Source organism: Canis aureus, chromosome 10, assembly GCF_053574225.1.
Source record: "Canis aureus isolate CA01 chromosome 10, VMU_Caureus_v.1.0, whole genome shotgun sequence".
Lineage (NCBI taxonomy): Eukaryota > Metazoa > Chordata > Mammalia > Carnivora > Canidae > Canis > Canis aureus.
The window spans coordinates 40,226,090-40,246,105 of NC_135620.1; the positions used below are offsets into that span (position 1 = coordinate 40,226,090).

General features: G+C 40.5%; 1 protein-coding gene across 4 annotated transcripts in view; it reads left to right on the plus strand.

Moving 5' to 3' along the window:
- The window catches only part of ADAMTSL1 (ADAMTS like 1), an 873,417-nt gene that overhangs the window by 763,830 nt on the left and 89,571 nt on the right, over positions 1 to 20,016 (plus strand). For all 4 annotated transcript variants that reach the window (XM_077912089.1, XM_077912090.1, XM_077912093.1 and 1 more), the window contains one exon: positions 4,069 to 4,196. In XM_077912089.1, coding sequence (XP_077768215.1) covers positions 4,069 to 4,196 — 128 coding nt within the window. The remainder of the gene's footprint in view (positions 1 to 4,068; positions 4,197 to 20,016) is intronic.

Genomic DNA, 20,016 nt, shown 5'->3' on the forward strand with positions numbered 1-20,016 from the left:
AACAATTGTTTTTACTCTCTTAGCAGCTAGAATGCTCGGGAAGACAGGCTGTCACAAAGCAGCTCACAAGTAAAGGCCATCAGAAAAGCAAAACTCCTTTATTTTCCTGCTAACTATATGATCAAAGAAATAAAGCAGTAAGTTTTAGCTCAGTAAACCAAAAGGGAAGTGGGGCATGGGTATGGGAGAAAAGCAGCTCGTATTAATATACCTAATGTGACCACAGGACCATTTTCTGTGTAGGCCTTAATTATGCCCCATTCCATGTCCCCTCATTCTCTGATTCCTTAAATTCCAAAACAACCCCAGAGAGATCTTTCTGGTTTTGCTTGGAAAGCAGCTCTATGTTTCTGTGTCTGCGCATTCTAAAACAGGCCTGTCAAATCCGAAGACGAAATTCAAGCTGACAGAAATCAGCTACTAACCAATTAAGTTAAATTAATAGAGCAGACGCCTGAAATACAAAGAAAAAATTTTTTTCCAGGAATCTCTCTCCCTGGATGCCAGGCTAGATAGAGTAGATGAAAACCGATCTCAGGCTTCACAGCAAAGCCCTTTCCTTTGCCTTGTTGTATTTCCTAGAGAGCCCTTTATGGGAACCCACTCCAAAACTGCTGCTCCCCCTGGTGGCAGCCTCCAAACCCCCATCTACCAAAGTTTAGGACATACCAAAGACCTGATAAATTGAATTTAAAAAAAAAAAAAGAAGAAGAAGAAAAGAGTGCTAGACCAAGAATCTCTATTTCAAATTCAACTCTGCAAACAAATAACTCTGTAGCTCCTTTGAGCTAAAGAGTTCAGTTTTATGAGTGTAAATAATTTGTAAGTATATGTAATAAGTTCAGATTCTGTCCCCTGTAGGTTTTGTCTTAAATTAATATTTAAGACTGTTTTTATGAAGGCAAAGACTTAATCTTCTTTGTCTTTGTATATACATTTTATGGAATAAAAAAGCATGCAAATGGTAAATCTCAAGGTCTAGGTTCATTCCTTTCCACTCCCACTATTCCCATCCTAATACAGACCTGTTTGGCTTTTAGCCTGGTGTGAAGGCTCTCCTCCTCTTCATCACCTCTGTGGGAATATTTTCCAAGCTTCAGACCTGCTCAGAAAGCATTATGGCTCACTCAGTAGTACCTGTGCCTGGAGGAACTACTAACCCGTACACCCACCTTTAAAAATGGGTGGTTCAGGCTTGGCAGTGGGTTTTGTACCTCCTGCATGAGATCAGGCAGATAGAATAGCTTTATAAGGAAAAAATGATCTGAATATGAAGATCTAATAAATTGTCTGGGGGCTACAGAGAATTGGTTAATAGCATGTGCCCTTTCCTCCCTTTCTGACAATCTTTACCACTCCTGTCCTTCCTCTCATTTAATTCTTCATTCAGAGTGTCCAACATTACCAACAAAAGCATCATTGGAAAGGCCAAAAGATGGTCTGAAACTTCCTTATATACCTTAGTTTTACAGCTTCCGCTGCTGAGTGGGAAAACCTACTTCAGCTGGATTTTAGAAGTTGATAAGCTGAAATGTAGGAAGGTGAAGGGATTTGCCTGTGGTGACTATTTAAACAATAGCAGGGCCAAAATAAGGTTCAGAAGGCCAGTGTCCTAGCCTCCTGCTCTGAGTGTTCAATTCAAGAAACCTTTTTGAAGGGAAGAAAGAGGGGATAATGGTTTTAGGGATGCAGCTATCCCAATGGACTTGGGAATTTAGCAAATTCTAATCCTTGACTTTTGAGAGCAGTAAAACAATAACAATGGACTAAACTCAATCATTATGAGTAGTCAGTTCTATTGAAATTTTATTAAGCCTGCTTTTATTATTGCTGTTTGGAAATCATTATGGAGGCATACATGTTCCTGAGACATCATAATGATTTAAATCATAAAGTAAATTTTTAATTTTTTAAATCTGAAACAGCCTAAATACCTGAGGAAATTTAGCGACCATAATATGTTGTATCTGTTAAGATTCTCTTTTAAGATAGTGATGTTATTACATATTATGTGGTTTATCAAAGATAAGAAGTGTTACAGTCATCTTTCTCTTATTAGCTTCTTTGAAACAGACTAACATGTACTCGTCTGAGAAAAATCACTTCACATTTAATGAATGTGTGAGTGAAAGAGTGGATGTGTTCTACCCCAGTCTCTCGTGGCCTCCCTCCCACCCCTCACAAAACCCCAGCTAAAGTCCAGTGTCACTTTTGTGGTGACTGTCCTCAACAGTTGTGGCGATGGTGTGGAATGGCACCGAATCAAACACAGACCATCCAGAAACTTCCCTTTAGCTGAGGTTTTCTATTTCCTTCCCCATTTTTACCAGGACTGAAGTAGATTGAGGACTGATACACATAAGCCTTGCTTTGCCTCTTTCCTGCCTTTCCTCTGACAAGAGGTAAGAATAAGCAATGCAATTGGCCCAAGGCCAAAAATGGAGTTGAGAAGCATGGTCCATTGCCAGACTGGTTGCCCACCTGAGAATAACTAAGAGCTGACAAGAGGCATTGCCGAAGTGCTCATACCCATAGAGTCTGGAGAGGACCCAACAGGAGAGATAGTGAAGAAAGAAAAGAATTGTATAGTGGGGAAGAACATGTTGCTGGGGCAGGAGCTCCGACTCCTAGTCTTAATTTTACCACCAAGTCTCGTGAGTTCTTCTAACATTTTCATGCTTTCCCTCCCAACCTTTCCTAAAAAATGACCCTTGTTTAAAGCTTACTTCCTGCAGGTAGATGTTAACATGATATAAGGTGAACAGATCTTTGGGCCTTTTGAAACCAGGGAGGTGAAAATTATCACAAAGATGGAAATGACTGACTCTAGAAGCCCATAAACCACCTGTAAGGCATTGCTGTGCCACTGAATGGTTTGCTGACGTATGCTGGCCCTTGACAGGTCCGGGCGCTAGATCTCTGAGCTTCCTGTCATGTCCGCCTCCCTGCCCTTCTGGATTCCCACCTCCACCTACACGATCCAGTTGTCATCCTCCACCTACACGATCCAGTTGTCATCAACCTTACCAAATCGCTGAAACATCTGCTTCAAGTCATCATTAGTCACTAATCTGCTTAACTGCCATGATGTAGCAGATGGTTCTTAGAAATGGCATACATGCAAAGAAGAACAAACAGACTAAGATTGGAGCAGGTTTTGAAGCTCTTGCTAGGATGAGAATTACTCACAATGTAATTCTTATAATTCTTTTCAGGAAAAGCAAAGTGTCTGAACTCGATGGTGATTATTCTGGAATTCTCTACCATTGCCCTGAAGGGCAGGCTTTGCCCTCATTTTATCGGGCACCTTCTCTACAAAGGGTCCTTTATTAAGTATTATGGGAAACAATAAGATCTGGGTTTTATACCCTATAATGTTTACAGACTAATGAAGGTAATAGATGTATATATGACTACTGAGAATTGAGAGGTAGTTAGACATACAATTTCCTTCAAATATATACACCAGGATCCTCTCACCAATATTTGACTCTTGGCTTCCTCTTACACACCTCCAAGCCTTTACTCCAGATGCCTTACTCCATGTCTGGAAGCCCTGCCTACTTTCCACCATCCAACCAAGCTGTACTCCTCCTTTATGATTTTTCCTTTTCCTTAATAAGCCTTTCCCAAATCCATCTGCACCATTCATTGTAACGTGCCCTCTCAGCCATGATGTGGGTGTTATATATAGTCAGCAAACATATGCTGTCGACTCCAACTGGTATTTTTAGATCAAAATAATCAACAAGCTGCATAGGTAATCAAAAGCCTCATTTGGGGTTGCTGTCAGAATTACATCAATCAAAGTGGCAAGAAAGCCCGGGTTCCTGAGTGTCACTGTGGCTGGTTTGTCTCCGTTTTAGAACAGGGTTCCAGGAGCACCTGAGTGGCTCCGTTAAGTGTCCGACTCTTGATCTCAGCTCAGGTCTTGATCTAAGGGTCATGAGTTCAAGCCCCATGCTGGGCACAGAGCCTGCTTTAAAGGCCTACCGCCTTACCAGTATTGAATGCCAAAAAGGAGTCAAATGACCTGATCAGGTCTCCATTTCTTTTCTGTTGCTCCAGGATTCTTCTACAGCCAGATGATTCCTTACAGATCCTGGCACCAGTGGAAGCTGATGTGGGTTTCTACACTTGTAATGCCACAAATGCCTTGGGATATGACTCTGTCTCCATTGCCGTCACATTAGCAGGTAACTTGAAAATCTTGTGTAGTTCGATTCAGAATGAAACCATTATTGAGAGTGTGCCTACCACATGCCCAGCAGGCCCCGGAACACATAGATAGATGAGATTCATACCCTGCCTTCAGAGAGATTATAACCTATAGTTAAAATTAAATGGAGATGAGGTATATTAGGAGGGAGAATGAAGTACTATAAATGATAACCTGAATGTGCAAGAACATTCATTCCATCTGGGATATATTAGAGTCAGAATGAGAGGATTTTGATAAGCAGAGATGGGGGAAATATTCCAGGAAGAACAACATGAACAAAGGAGTTGTGTACAAGTTCCATGTTAAGGAACACGAGTCATGACCTGAGATCATTGAATGCTCTTTTGAGATCCTGTCATTTCTGTGTTACACCTGTTGCAAAGAAGACTTTAAGGCTCACAGGTAGTTAGAATTCTGTGGTCAGGATTTGGAGCAGGAGTGTTCTGTCCAATTCTGTTTTATTTCAACCTCTTGTTCTACTGCACCTGCCAATACTTTCCCTTTATCCATAGGGTTAGAAAACATTCTACACATGATGACTTAAGAAAACTGCTGTGCAGAGTACAGGGCCTCCTGAGGTTGTGGTCTTGTCATCATGTACTTTATAAAACCTCTCTTAACATAGGACACAATCCTTGCCTTTGAAACTAAAAAAAGACCTTAGGTACCAACTGTACCAGTGCCCTCATTTCTTAGAGGCCAGCTCACCTGAGGTCATGTAGCCACTCAGCTAGTTGTAGAGATAAGGGGACTGAGGCCTCCTGAATCCCAGCTCATTGTTCCCTCCACTTCCCCAGTGATCCTCTCAAAGTACGATCCTTTTACTCAGATCTGGGCCATACAGTCTTTCTGGCGGTATGTTGCATGTGTTCATATTTATTCTTTTCAATTGCTGCTCCCGTCAGATGATTCAGTAGATGCTAGAAAAGCCAACGTCACCCCACACTGACCTCATCGGTCCATGCTAGGATTATGTTGTCACACTGTTCTCTAGTCACACATGCTACTCCCTTGCATATCTGTTTAGCAACAGCATTTCTGCCCCCATGACCTAAGGCTGCTCTGGAAAGGGACCTTTAGCAGGAGGCTTTCCAGGGAAGATAAAAGTCAGCAGTGAATAAGGCAAGCTGAGATTACCCTGGGGTGGATTAAAGACTGATATTATTAATGCCCCCCCTTTTTAGTGAGTAGAACATTTGCTTTACTCCTAATGTATTCCAGTTACGGTCTTTATTCCCCTCTTTATACAGAGTCCAGATGCTCAGCACCAATCTCCTAAAATCTCTTCTGCCTTCCACACTTCAACCTGCCTTAGCAGGGGCACTGCTGACATCCTTCCAATTGCTGGCAAATAATGGCTTTTACAGGATTAAGTCTCTTGTTTATGTTTATCCAGATATGGTTCAGCTCCATTACAGACTAAATACCCTTTGTTCACCTGAATTTAATACGATTAATGGAAACCTGTCTGGAATGAAGTAAGGCAATTGTAACATCAGACTTGTCTTCAGCTCTTTGAAGAAGCCCTATTGGAGGCTGCCAAAGTGTTCAAAGCCAGGAAAGAGAGAGCAGCCAAACAGACACTGGGGAATGGGAGGAAGAGGCTGGCCAATGAAGTAGATCACAACCACCACACTTAGGGCTTATGGGACTATGTCCTTGAATTTCAGTGCTGGGCTTTGTTTAGGTCTGCTGGTGAATCTAATAGTCCCACTAAAAAATAAGCTTCAAAATGTATTTTAATGAGTTGCCTTAAGATTGCATTTGTGTCTTTAGCTGGGATTATCATCTATACTCATGGCATACCAGATCCTATTCTTCTTCTTCTTTTTTTAATTTATTTATTCATGAGAGACAGAGGGGATGGGGGGAGGCAGAGACACAGGCAGAGTGAGAAGCAGGCTCCATGCAGGGAGCCCGACGTGGAACTCGATCCCGGGTCTCCAGGATCCCACCCTGGGCCAAAGGTGGCGCTAAACCGCTGAGCCACCGGGGCTGCCCCCAGATCCTATTCTAAACACACCCCCCACCAAGTACTGAAGGGCCTTTAGCAATAACTAAGGCCTGAGTTTTATGCTCCATGATGCTTACAGACTAGTGAAGGCAACAGATGCATACAGGACTACCTAGAATGGGGAGGTACTTATAATTTCCTTCAAAGGTATATTTCAAGATCCTGTGTAGTGATGTATAAAATACCACCCACTTAATACACTACATTTAAGGGAAAAATGAGTGTCAAGCATTTCCGAATTTGTTTACCCATTATACTGCTTCCCTTGAACAAACCATATAACCTCACTGAGTGTTCATTCTCATCTATAAAAATGAAATTAATAATATCTTATGGGATTGTTGTGTATTAAATGAGATGGCATGTGTGAAAAAAGCACTTAGCCCAATGCCAGGCATGTAGTTCACACTCAATAATCGCTGCGTTTTCTTACTCTAGCTTTTCTAAAATGAAACACATCCTGAAAGCAATTCTAAAATGTGTAAAACATTAGTCCAACTTGGCTTCCATGTATTTTTCATTAGAAGTCTTCACACTGAAATTTTTCGAGTTTGGATTTAGGAACCAGTTCAGCTCACTTGCAATCTAATCTTCATGGTAAATCTCTGTGCTTCCGTACTTCCAAAAACATTGCAGTTTTTGCTTTGGCTTCTGTATGGATTTTAGACTAGAAGGGGGAAAAATCTTTTTGAGGTTCAAGATACTCAGGTGTCTCCACGATTTTGTAAGGAAGGTATAAATTTTGGTCTTCCAGTGTGCCTGAGATTGACCAGAAGTGGGGAAACTTGTTCATAAAAATTCACAAGAGCAGGCACAGCAAGACAATTAAGCCTGAGGGCTCAGTAGCCTGTAGTCTGGATTGGAATCCTGGCTCTGTCACTTCCTGACTGTATAATCTCCAGCAACTTCTTTGCTCTCTCTGACTTGGCTTCTTCATTTGTTAAATGGTAAAAGAAGTAGTACTTGATTCAGATGTTTGAGTACATTCATTCATATAAAATGCTTATAATTGTGCACTCAATATTTGTTAGCTACTATTATTGTGAAGATAATGCACAAAACAAAAGCCAAGTTATTTTTACAGTAGGGGAGACTCCTTTTCAGAAACCAGAATGCTCACAAACGCTTTGTAGAGCGCCTCACCTTCCATGTCTCCATGCCAGCCTGGGAAGTTGAATTAACCATCTGTGAAAGGCTAGACTTCCTGGATTCGGAGCCAGGCGGACAGCTTGTGGTAGGGAATATTTCACATGGCCCTGTTGTATGCTCCTTGGCCCACAACCAGACCTCTTCCATTGAGTTGTCCCATCCTCTGGATTGACTGTGTTGTCAGTTCTGCCTCTCAGATTCATTTTAGGTCCATCGCTACTCTGTACACAATTTTTCTTTAAATATGTAAACACCATTCAGCTTCAGGCATGCCAAACCCTTCCTTGGTCTTCCATATTTGGGCTTGTAAAATATTATCTTTAGTATCCTTTTGTTTCTCCTCCACACTCATCCATTACATATTGATTTATCTGTAAGTCTCAGAGATTTGAGAGTACTTTGCAAGTATTTTGCTAGTGTGTCTCTGCTTGGAAATGGCCAGCATTTCCTTGTCACCCTCACTGGTTCAGAATGGAAGCTCACAGCCCAGGTAAACACAGGCCCTCAAAATTCCTTCCTGTCCTGAACTGATTTAATTAAATACCTCTTTCACTGATCAGAATGTAGATGACAGTAACATACAGTGGATGGGATGGCAATAAGGGGTAGGAAGGAGTATAAGAATGTCCCCAAAATGTCACATCCCTAACATTTTGAAGTATTGATTGCTGTAAACCAGGTATAGATGATTCTAGGTGAAGGAGGGTTTCAGGTGTGCACAGAGATGGGCACAAAGACGGGAGAGCCATCATGACTAGTCAGATTCAACACCCAGCCAGGTTGCTCAGAAACCTTCCCATCTGAATGGCAAAGGCAGGGTTTTGAAGGAAAGCAGTAGTTTCCTGGTAAATTGTTTCAGTCTGGATCCATGGAGGTTAGCTCTACTTACCAATGCAGATGAGTCCTATCCAGGTGTAGACCATGGATGAGGTCATAGCCATAAGGGAAACGTTTTTGGTTGTCATTGATTTTATAAGATCACAAAAGAGATACTGTAAGGCCTGCCTGACATCATCACTGGAAAATGAGAAGAAGATGAGGGATGAGCATATCTTTCATTGAAAGGAGAGAATACAGATGAGCTCATCTGAAGTTTTCACAGGAAGAGAGAGACAGAAAATATTTCTCCTTTCCTGGCATGCTTTTCTGCTTTTTTATGAGTTGAATAGCTGACACATACTGTGTCTAATAAAGAGATCACAGAAAATAAAATAAAAGGAAAATAAAAATAAAAGGCAGTTGTCCTTGAAATTCTTCTTTCTTTACCCTCCCCATCATGATTTAGTAGCTGTAATAAAAGGCAAGCAGTTTTCTAAGGTTCTTATAACATAAGTCATTTCAGATTGGCATTTCTGAAATTTTTACCCAGCAATTCTATTAACCAGAGGTGGACTTTGCTTCACAGACAGTTAGACTCAGAGAGGGTCCTGTCACCAGTGGCAAAGACAGAAAAAGGAAGGTTTTCTCCAGTGCACTAGATCAAAGGGAAAGGTAGACAAGTTTGGCTATATTTCAGATGGTGCTCTCAACAACAGGGTAATGGCCGTTGACTAATCCAGCCTGCCATCAAGGGATTTTATGTCCTTAAGTTTTGTTCAGTATCTACAAATGTGAGGCATGCCCACTAAAGAGCCCTAGCTTTTATAGAATAGATAAGAATATAGCAGGAGAATCCTACCAACTTCCTCTGCTCCTCAGTAGACTAAAGGAAACAAAAAAGTACCAATGATCCAAGCTAGCCCATCTCAGATTCTGAAAAAGTGATTCTCATGTCTATCCAAAGGAATGAGGGAAGGATGCATGGTTGGGGAGATAGTGGGATATAGCATATCCTGGGTTAGTTGTTTCTAGGAGAGGCTGCAGCATTACATGATTGTACTATGTATGAGGTCCCTTTTGTCGAGAATTCTGCACTGGAACATGTAAAAGAAGTGAGGACAGCACCACTTGCTGCCTCAGTTTTCCAAGGAATTATCAACTTCAACTGAATCATTAGAAGAGGTGGCATGGGATGCTGGCATTGGCAAAAGATATCTTTAGAGAATGGTATTGAAAACTATTGAGAGAGGGGAGGGAAGCCATACAGCCTGGGAATGTTCCAAAGAGGAGTCTAAGCCATGACCATTTTCAAAAGACCCTGAAATATTTACGCTAAAGTCACACCAACTGAAGGATAGCAAGGCCAAAGAAATTTCAATTCCCTCTCATTTTTTTGTGCCAGATAATTAGTAGTCACAATGGTTTTGGCTCAGATGGTGGTCTCAGGGTCCTGAGATTGAGCCCCACATCTGGCTCCATGCTAAACATGGAGTCTGCTTGAGATTCTCTCTTCCTCTCCCTCTGCCCCTCCTGCTCTCTAAAATCAATCAATCAATCAATAAAAAAAGAATCAATAAAAAGATTTATTGAGATATAATTCACATATTACACAGGTCAGCTGTTTACAGTATACAATTCAATGGCTTCCAGTACATCCAACACCATGCTCTTTTTAGAGCATTTTCATTATCCCAAAAATAAACCCCAAGCCTCTTAGCCATCAGTCCCCAATCCTCCCATTTCCCCCTGCTCTAGGCAACCACTGATACACTATGTGTCCATTGATCTGCCTGTTCTGGATGTTTCACATCAATGGAATCATACAACACTAGTCATTTGTTACCAACTTTCATTTAGCATAGTTTTTCAGCATCATCCATGATGTAGCATATATGCTAAATTTTTTATGGTGGAATAATATTCTGTTGTATGAATATACCACATTTTAGTCATTCATCATTTGATGGATATTTGGATTGTTTTTACTTTTTGGCTATTGTGAATAATGTTGCAGTGAACATTCATGTGCAAGTTTTTGTATGGACATATACTTTCCTTCTCTTCCACCTCCACTGCCATATACCCTCCTCTTCCACCTGGAAGTGGAATTGCTGGCTCACGGGCCACATTTGGATTTAACTTTTTGGGAAATTACCAACTGTGTTCCAAAGTAGCTTCACCATGGTACATTTCCACTAGCAATGTATGAGGGTTCCAGTTTCTCCACATCCTCAACAATGCTTATCATCCTTTTTTTATTACTATTATAACCAGGCTCACAAATGAGAAGTAATATTTCACAGTGATTTTAATTTATATTTCCCTAATGATTAATGATGTCAAGTATCTTTTTTGTGCTCATTAGTCACTTATATAATTTTTTGTTGTGGTTATAACTTTGTTAAAACAACACAAGTATATAATCTGACAGTTCTCTAGGTCAAGAGTTAGTATAGTCTCACAGGATAAAATCAAGATGTCAACAGCCTGCATTCCTTTCTGAAAGCTCTAGGGGAGGATGCTTTTTTTTTTTTTTTTTTTTTTTTTTTTTTTTTTTTTTTTTCTCAGTTGGGTTGTTGGCAATACTTACTTCCTTATAACCTAGGACTCTGGTCCCTGTTTCGTTACTGACTATGAACTGAGTGCCATTCCCAGATTCTAGAGGCTACTGTATTCTTTGGCATTTGGCTCTCTTTATCCATCTTTAAAGCTAGAAATGGTGGACTGAGCCCTTCTCATGTTGCTTCTGTCTGACAAACTTCCTATGTCTCCCTCTTCTGATTTTAAGAGCTCATATGATAGGCTGGGCCCACCTAAATACTTAAAATAATCTCCCTATTTTAAGGTCAGCTGATTAGCAGCCTTAGTTTCCTTTTTGCCATGTAGCATAACATAGACAGTTTTTCCAAAAGTTAGGTAGTAGACATCTTGGGAAGGACAGAGTATTATTCTGCCTACCATACCCTGTCTGAAGGGCACAGCTCATTTTCATCAAACTGTTGCCATAGAAAAATCCAAATTTAATGTATATAGACTTTCTAATTTTTCCAGAGAAGCCAAACCAAAGGGCGCGCGCACATGCACGCGCACGCACACACACACACACCATTTTTAATTCCTCCATTTTTAACTGAGCCCAACTAATTCAAACTTGTGAAAGCTTATTTTCAGGCTAAACATGTCTGTGCTGTGAACATAGCCTGGAGGTTGCCAGTACCCTCTGGTCAAATCTTCCATTTTCTGTATTCTCTGATCAGATATTGCACCACATTTCCCAGTGTAGTCAGCGTATTACGCAAAGTGTAATAATTTATTTTATTAGATTGCACTAACTAAAACCAGGTAATGATTTGGATGAAAGAGAAACATTTATTTTTTACTATTACAAAAAAGGAAGCTTATTGTAATAAAGGGGCAAGTAAGATTCTAAGGAAAGTATTTGCCTCATTACAAAATTTAGAAGCAGATTTAGAACTATAAATCCATGTCCTTATTATAAACAGAGGGGTTTTAAGTAGATACACACCAGGTCTCTTGAAGACCTAAAAGTTCTATGAATTTCTTACATACAAATCAAAAACAGCAGGCCCTCTGCCACCACTACTACCAGCTATAATAAACTCCCCTTACCTGAAATTCAAACATTTACAAATGTACTTCCTTTATCTTTGGAAGACTAGATGACCAAATTGCAAAGAAGTACAGCTTTTGCCAGTGATGTTTTGGAAAAATAACAAGTAAGAGGAAAGGTTCCCAGAGGACTGGTGATGAGAAAGGGTACCAGGCAACAGAGTGGACTGAAAGGTCTGATGCCAACTCTCAGGTCAGGATGTCGAAGTGAAGTGAAGTGAAGGAGACCCTACACGAGAGACAGCAGGATAGAAAGGAGTTAAAAACCCCTGAGCTATAAAATGTGAAAGGCATTTGGAAGGAGAACCAGACTAAGAAAAAAAAAATCATGCATTTCAATATAACTATTATCTGTAACAAAGTAACTTTTGTTAAAATTGCCAGGTAGCCAGATCCTGAAAAGTTTCTGGCTAGCATGGGATGGTGACTGGTAATACTCAGTAATCGTCATTACTCATTTCAGATGTATAAGATGTTGTTGGTCTTTATAAAGGCTTTCATGGAATCACACTGATCATGATCCCTTAAACATTATTTAACTCATGAGTCTCAAATTCTTCAACTGGGAATTCTCACTTCAGGGGGGTTTTGCAGATTAACGCCAGTGGCCATTGTGGGAAACCTATGATAACTGCATAGGTGAGCATCTCTTAAGGGATTGTTTTGATATCCCCACTTATTACAAGGCATTATTCGTTGATTAAATCTGGATTGAATGCAGTTTGTTTAGTTTTAGATGTTGAAAGTGTGTGAAATGTGTAACACCTCATTGCTGTTTATTCTAATATTTTCATTAGTGGATGTCACTGCCTTATTCACCTTCTCTTGAGTTGAAATTTGGGGCCACTGTGGATATCATAGCTGGCTTCCTGAATAGTGACGTGGAGGTCCCCAGCAAGTCAGCCTGGCATACTTGGTCTCACAGCCTCTCTGCAAATAGCTACTTTCTTGGGATCTCCAATGAGACCAGCACTGGGGTGATGTTTAAGCTCTCTGTGTCTATCAGATGCTGATGGTAGTTTCGGGAGTATCCTTACTTCTTCTAATTATCCTGAAACCTTCACAGTTCTTCGATATAGAAGCAGTTGAGCTCCTTCTCAATAACAGATTTGATCCTTCTCCTTTTTCCTGTCCTTCTTTCTTTTTTTAAATTTTTCCTTTCTGTTTTCTTAGTTCGTCAACGCCCGTCATAACATTTTTTCTTTGTTTTAGCAAAGCTGATACCACTGATCACTAACATTTATTCCAGCCTCACACTGCGCTGTGGAATCGCTCTAACAGTTTCACGTGCATGGATGTACTTATTCCTCTCTACAGCCACAGAAGTAGAAAACCAAGGCAAGAAGAGATTAAATAACTTGCCGAGTCCTCATGCATGTAACCCAGAATCTGTACCTGAGTGGTTCCCTAGCAGGACTCTGACATCACTAGGTGACACTTCAGAATCTCAATCCTTGCTATTTGGTAGTCTCCAAACCTGCCACCTGCTATGCCTGTTTTTGTTACAGCCCTGTACCCCAGCCATCCTTGACATGTCTCACTCTGCCTGGGGACACATGCAAGTGCACACTTCCTAGTATAGATTACCTCCAGCTCCACAGTTAAAATCACAAGTCTTTGAAGTACGATTCATTTTCATTTTTTTAAGGTTTTATTTATTTATTCATGAGAGACACAGAGAGAGAGCACGAGGCAGAGATATAGGCAGAGGAAGAAGCAGGCTTCATGCAGGGAGCCCGATGCGGGACTCGATCCCGGGACTCCAGGATCATGCCCTGAGCCAAAGGCAGATGCTTAACTGCTGAGCCACCCAGGCGTCCCACGATTCATTTTCAGTGGCCAGTAATGGCAATCAAGTGATATGTGTGACTCAATGTCAGAAGAATCAAAAGAAAATCCATTTGATTCATTTAATGAGTCAATAAATATTCACTAAGCCTGGGTTAATTAACATTTGCTAACTACTATAACAAACCAAACCACAAATAATGATGGCTAAAATATGATAGGTTATTTCTTATTCACATAAAGTCTAAGTAAATTAGTGCTCAAAAGGGATTTTGTAGGTTGAATCAAGAAGTGGCATTCTTCTCACATCCCAGCAGCTAGAACTCGGTACCTTGCTTATGCCTTCCCAGCAAAGAGGCTGGGAAATGACCTAGCTGTGTGACCAGGAAGAAGAAAAGAGTTTGGTTAGTAGCAAATCAGTATCAGCCATGGATTGTAAAATGGAAGGCATCATGCTGTTAAAAACAAAATTCCTCTTAGCAGAGGCCTGGACTTGGGCCCTGAGAAAAAGTTACTTACAATGCTCTCTGTTCTTGGCTGCACTCAAAAAACAAACCTTCCATCTCCTCTGGCTCCTCTCTCAATCACCTTTATACTGGGCCAAAGATATTTTTCAGGCACATATGTTCAGATTTTTTTCCCATTGGGTTTTGATTTTACCCAGAGTCACACATGCAGGAAAGAGGCATGAGCCAGAGCCCAGATTATACACAGGAATGTATTTCTGAGCATTTGCTCCTGGGCTGCTCATTTGTCCATGCCTGTCTCTCCACTGGATCATCCTTCAGGGTAAGGACAGTGCCTGGATGCCCAAACACCTTTGCTGTAAGGGCATCATGATGCAACACATTGTTGGATACTGACACACAAGGTTTAGCTACGCCTCACGTTCACCCTTTGGACAAGGGCTGCCCTCGCTGACCAATAGTGAGGCTCTATTTCCCCTGTTCCACGTTACTTCTAACAGGAACCATAATCCAATAGCTAAGGGGTATGAGGTCTGAACTGAACAAAAACGATTCTCTTAATGCTTCTATTTCTGGGTACAACTCTCTCAGCCTGGCTCGATTCCTTATATTAGTCCCAATAAATGGAAACACTTTCCTCTGTTTCCATTTCTTTGTTTTTCTTAGGCATATAAAATGAGGCATAACCTCCTTCTGTATAGCTCTTACTCATCTGTAACACAAATTCATAGATTAAATGAAATAATCACCTATAAACCCTATCAGTTCACATCAGGTAGCAGCACACATGCAATCTGCAGGCTGAGCTGACTTGCAGAAGAGAATAGCCACCAGCAGTGCATGCCCACAGGCCTGACAGCCCAGGCATGGCTCACACTGCAGAGGCCCTGCTATCACAGCCTACTCTTGAGGCCCAGCCCACTCTTGTGGTACTTACAGCATGCCATTACCTTTTGTGTTTTTTTAGCACTGCCTCAGCACAAGCATATAATTTATCACTTCACTCTCTCTCTACATCTCTATTTTTTTCTTCTTAGGTAACCTCCATAATTAAAGTCAGACTCATTAATGTGACTCTAATCAGACACAAACCTAGGCATGGCATCATATAGCAGCATTCACTTATTAAGTCATCATCCAAGTGTTCTATAATTGGCTCATATTTTTGTTGTTATTGTTGTTGTTGTTAGTTGACCATTAAAATCAGAGCTCCAACTTGAAATCTCAAATAGAGAACTAGTAGTGTTCTCTCAGAAGAAATCTTCCAACTCACCAGGAATCAGAGAAATCAGTTACAGAAAAACTAAAAGGGTGTAATTTGTTGATAATCAAACCTGGCTGTGTATCAGAATTACCTAAGAACTTGTTTAAAATAGAGATTGTAGCTTCCATCCCAGAACAGACGACTCTATCAGGAGTCTGAACTTTGTCCTGGAGAAGCCTCTGCTTCTGCATACTGGCATGGGATGGTTACATACACAGGATGAAACCATCTTCTTGGCAACCATGAAGGAGCAAATCAAAAGGCACTTGAAACTCTCACATGGCTGACTTGTTCTTGGGACAGGGAGAACCTTCATGTCCCAAGTCAAAGTTGTGACCCTGTGTACTGGTTTTAAACCACCTGAGATTCAAATGTAGTAGATCCAGAATGGGACTCAAGAATAGATACAAGTTTTCTCTAATCTATATAAGAGGTTGAGTGGTTAAAAAGCATTCTTTTCACTGTATATTTCCATTGATTATAAATACTTGGGTAACTTTGTGATTTGTCTTAACAATGGATCATGAAGGTAATGAGAAACATACAAGTAGCCTATGCTAACGACAGCCCTTCCAGTGATAGGACAAAAGGCCATTACTTTTGAGCAAAAGCTCAATATAATTAATTAAGAGCTGGATTTAATTCAATGACATTTGAATTTTATAGCTATACACTTGCAGCTATAAAAACCACCTTTATTATTATTAAAATTCCTATAGGAAAAATAACCTAGTAATTGTGAGTCTGAAACTCTCTGGTCCCTAACCTACTTTTCTGCATTGGCACAGTTGTTTTTATTACACAGTGAGGCAATGTGTAGTAGAGCAGGACAGATTATGTTTTTAATAAGTACCCTGGGAGTTCTGAGGCAGCCAGTCCACAGGCAATGATTTGAGATCCCCTATAACAAGCACTGGACTTCAGGTAAAAAATCTAGGGTCAAGTTTAGCCCTACTCAGTGTAGTTCTGTGGCTTTGGACAATCCATGAAGCCTCTCTGAACCCAAGTTTCTTGATTGCATAAAAGAAATATTTTACCTGCCTTGTTATGAGAGCAAAACCAAATTCAGATAATACACGTAGCACACCATATGCACACATATTTTCACTTACTAGATATTTATTGAGGGCCTACCATCTGCCAGGACTAGGTAGTAGGAATGAAAAAGAGGACAAGAGAGATGTGATCTTTTATGGAGGCTACGTGATGAGGGATGGGGGGACAGAAAATACACAAATGAATTATAAATTCTGATAATTCTTTGCTTATAAAGAAAATTAAGTTGGTGGTGAGATACGTAATGATTGGCCAGGGATAAGGGGATATGTGCTTTAGATGGAGTGGTTAGGAAAGGCCTCACTAGGAGGTATTACTTGTACTGAGCAACCACAGGAAGACAGTGATGTAGAAGTCTATAGCTGGAGGATGGCAGGGGAAGGGAAGAGCCATGGTAAATGAGCTGATGTTTTAGGGGAAGGGAAAAGAGACCAGTGTGACTGGAGCAGTGATAGACAGGGACTGTGTCCTCAGTGAGGTAGAAGAGGTTGACAGATGATCATATAGGGGACACAGATGGTCAAGAGCTTAAAATTTTGTTCTAATTGTACTGATAACACACTAGATAATTGAACCCAAGCAGTTAGATGGATGATCTTATTTGTGTTTGAGAAGGATCACTCCAGCTGACACAAGTAGTGAAAGACGAGTGGAAGTGAGACCAATTAGGCTCTGCAGCAGTGCAGCCAGAGAAGGTAGCAGCTTCAGATCCTAGTGACAGAGGGGATCACAGGATTAGATTTAGGGTATATTTACCAGTTAGAGCTGGAGAGCTTCCTGCCAGTAGGGAGGTAAGGTATAAACCCAAGATTTATCAGTGTCATTGCAGCGGTGTCCCTCTATTATCACCCTGCATTACTCTCAGAAACCGTAGTACAAAGTCATTCATCTTCACATCAAGTTATACATAGTCTCAAATATACGGAATATAGGTGAAATAAGGGGAAGATCCCTAAACAGTCAAAACAGATATGGAGAACCTGTGCACATCGTCAAACCTCACTCAAGTTTCTGCCTTTGACCATAGTTTTAATGAGCCTAATAACGTAGAGCACAGTTAAAAGGGGAGAGGAGAAGAAAGAGGGACAGCTTGTAACAGGAGGCTGTGTGACAGTGCAAGCAGGAGTAATGGATAAATAGATGAGGGATAAAACAAAAAGTAGAAAGTAGAAAAAACAGGTTAAAGGGTTGAATTGAATTATGGTCTTCTTCACAGTTAATGAAGGCAGAGAAGAATGAAAACCATCACAGAGTGTCCTATATAAAATGGTTAAAACAAAATCCATTTGCCTTACAAAGAATTAAGTACAAGGTATATAAAAATGATTTCATGTGGACCCTTATTTCCCCAGGGTGCTCAATAAATGATTCTTTTCATTGTATTTTCTGGTCATGTATACAAAGTGCTGGATTTTTCTCCCCAGCTGATAAAGGTCTATTAAAATGTAATGTATACAGAACTTCTACTCCTGGGAGGATGGCATAGACCCACTTTTCCCCATCCTTCTTGCTAAATACAACTAAAATCCACAGAGATTACACATGAAACAACCTGAAGAAGACTAAAAAGTGGAGAAGAGAGCTAGAGGCTTTGGGAACTGAGTAACAACACAACTGTTCCTTCCTCAGGTTTTCTTTTAGCCTTTCAGTTCCCAAACTTGTAGCTGAAGAAGCCAGCCATCAGGAAAGGTAATAAGAACACGTACAAAAGAATGTTTCAACTAGAGACTGCTCTTGCTAACCAAGGACCAGGAAAGGAGTGGCCTAACAAGACAGAAAACTTTTGGGAAGCTCTACTTCAAAATGATATACTGTAGTCCATCGCCACCCACACCAGCAAAAGCTGCATGGGGAACCTAGACGCCACCTCATCAGACTGAAATGATGTTCTGCAGTACCCCCACAGACCTGGTGTCAGAGAAGACAGATTTCATCCTCACCCTGCTGCACCCTCCTTACCCTTTTCTCTGGGGTGGTGTTACAGAAGGCCCCTCGGAGGGTCAGGACTTTCACCTACCACCCAGTAACCATAAGGTGCCTCCCATGGTGGGATCACTAGAGACTGTGTGGGGAGCCAGAAGTCCCACCCCTGCTTGGCAATAATGAGGAGCCCCTCCACTTGAGTAACAGAGGAGGCCAGGTGGAGAATCTACTTCCACTGGGCGGTAATAAGTTGGCCCATCCCTGCTCCCCCACCTTAGCTGTTGCAGAGTAAGCCAGCTAAAACAGTAGGCTTAAATAAGATCCAGATTTGCATAACATACTCTGAAAATGTCCAGATTTCAATTGAAAATCACTCAGCATACCCCAAACCCACTTTCACCACTCTTACTCCACATTCTTATTCAGTTTCAGCACTCTTACTTGGTGCTGGAAGTTCTATCCAGTGAAATAATGCAAGAAAAGGAAATGACAGGCATACAGATCAGAATGGAAGAAATAAAACTATTTGCAGATGAAATGATCACCTACTTAGAAAATACCAAAAAATCCACCCACAAAAAGTCCTAAAACTAGCATCTAAGTTCAACAAGGCCACAGTTTATACAAAAATCAACTGCATATCTATATGCTATCAATGAACACTGATATTGAAAATACAATATAATTTGCCATCCCTCAATAAAATCAAAATAGATATAAACCTAGCAAAATGTGTACAGAACTTATATGTTAAAAATCACAAAACTCTGCTGAAAGACATTAAGGGAGAGCTAAATCAATAGACATACAGTATTCATGAATTGGAATATTCAACACAGTTAAAAAGTACTAATTCTCCCCAAATTGATATAGTAGTTTAATTCCTATCAAAATCCCAGCAAGATTTTATATGGTTGTAAATAAGATTATTGGAAACCTACGTTGCGCAAAGAAACTAGAATAGCAAAGAAGAATAAAGTGGAAAGAATCAACCTACCCAATTGTAAGATTAATTATATAGTTAAAATAATTTAGACTGGGACACCCGGGTGGCTCAGCGGTTGAGCATCTGCCTTTGGCTCAGGGTGTGATCCTGTAGTCCAGGGATCAAGTCCCACATCAGGCTCCCTGCATGGAGCCTGCTTCTGTCTCTGCCTGTGTCTCTGCCTCTCTCTCTCTCTCTCTCTCTCTCTCTCTCATAAACAAAATCTTTTTAAAAAATAAAATAATTAAGACTATATGGTATTGGTAGATGGATAAATGCACAAAACAGTAGAACAGAAGAGAGAACTAGAAACAGATCCATAAAAATATGCCCAACCTATTTTGACAAAGGTACAAAACAATATGATGGAAGAAAGATAGCTTGGTGGAGTAACTACACTCATAGGCCAAAAAATGGAGTTTGACTGAAGTCTCACACCTGTACAAAAATTAACTCAAAATGCATCAAAGGCTTCAATGTAAAATGTAAAACTATAAAACTTTTACCAAAAAGGAATAGGAAAATCTTCATGATCTAGGTCTAGATAAATAGTTTTTAGACTTATTATCAAAAGCAAGATCCATGAAAGGAAAACTTAATAAATGAGACTTTATCAGAGTTAAGAATACCATTGTTCTGTGAAAGATCCTGTTTAAGATGATGAAAAGCTACAGAAGTGGGAGAAAATTTTTGCAAACC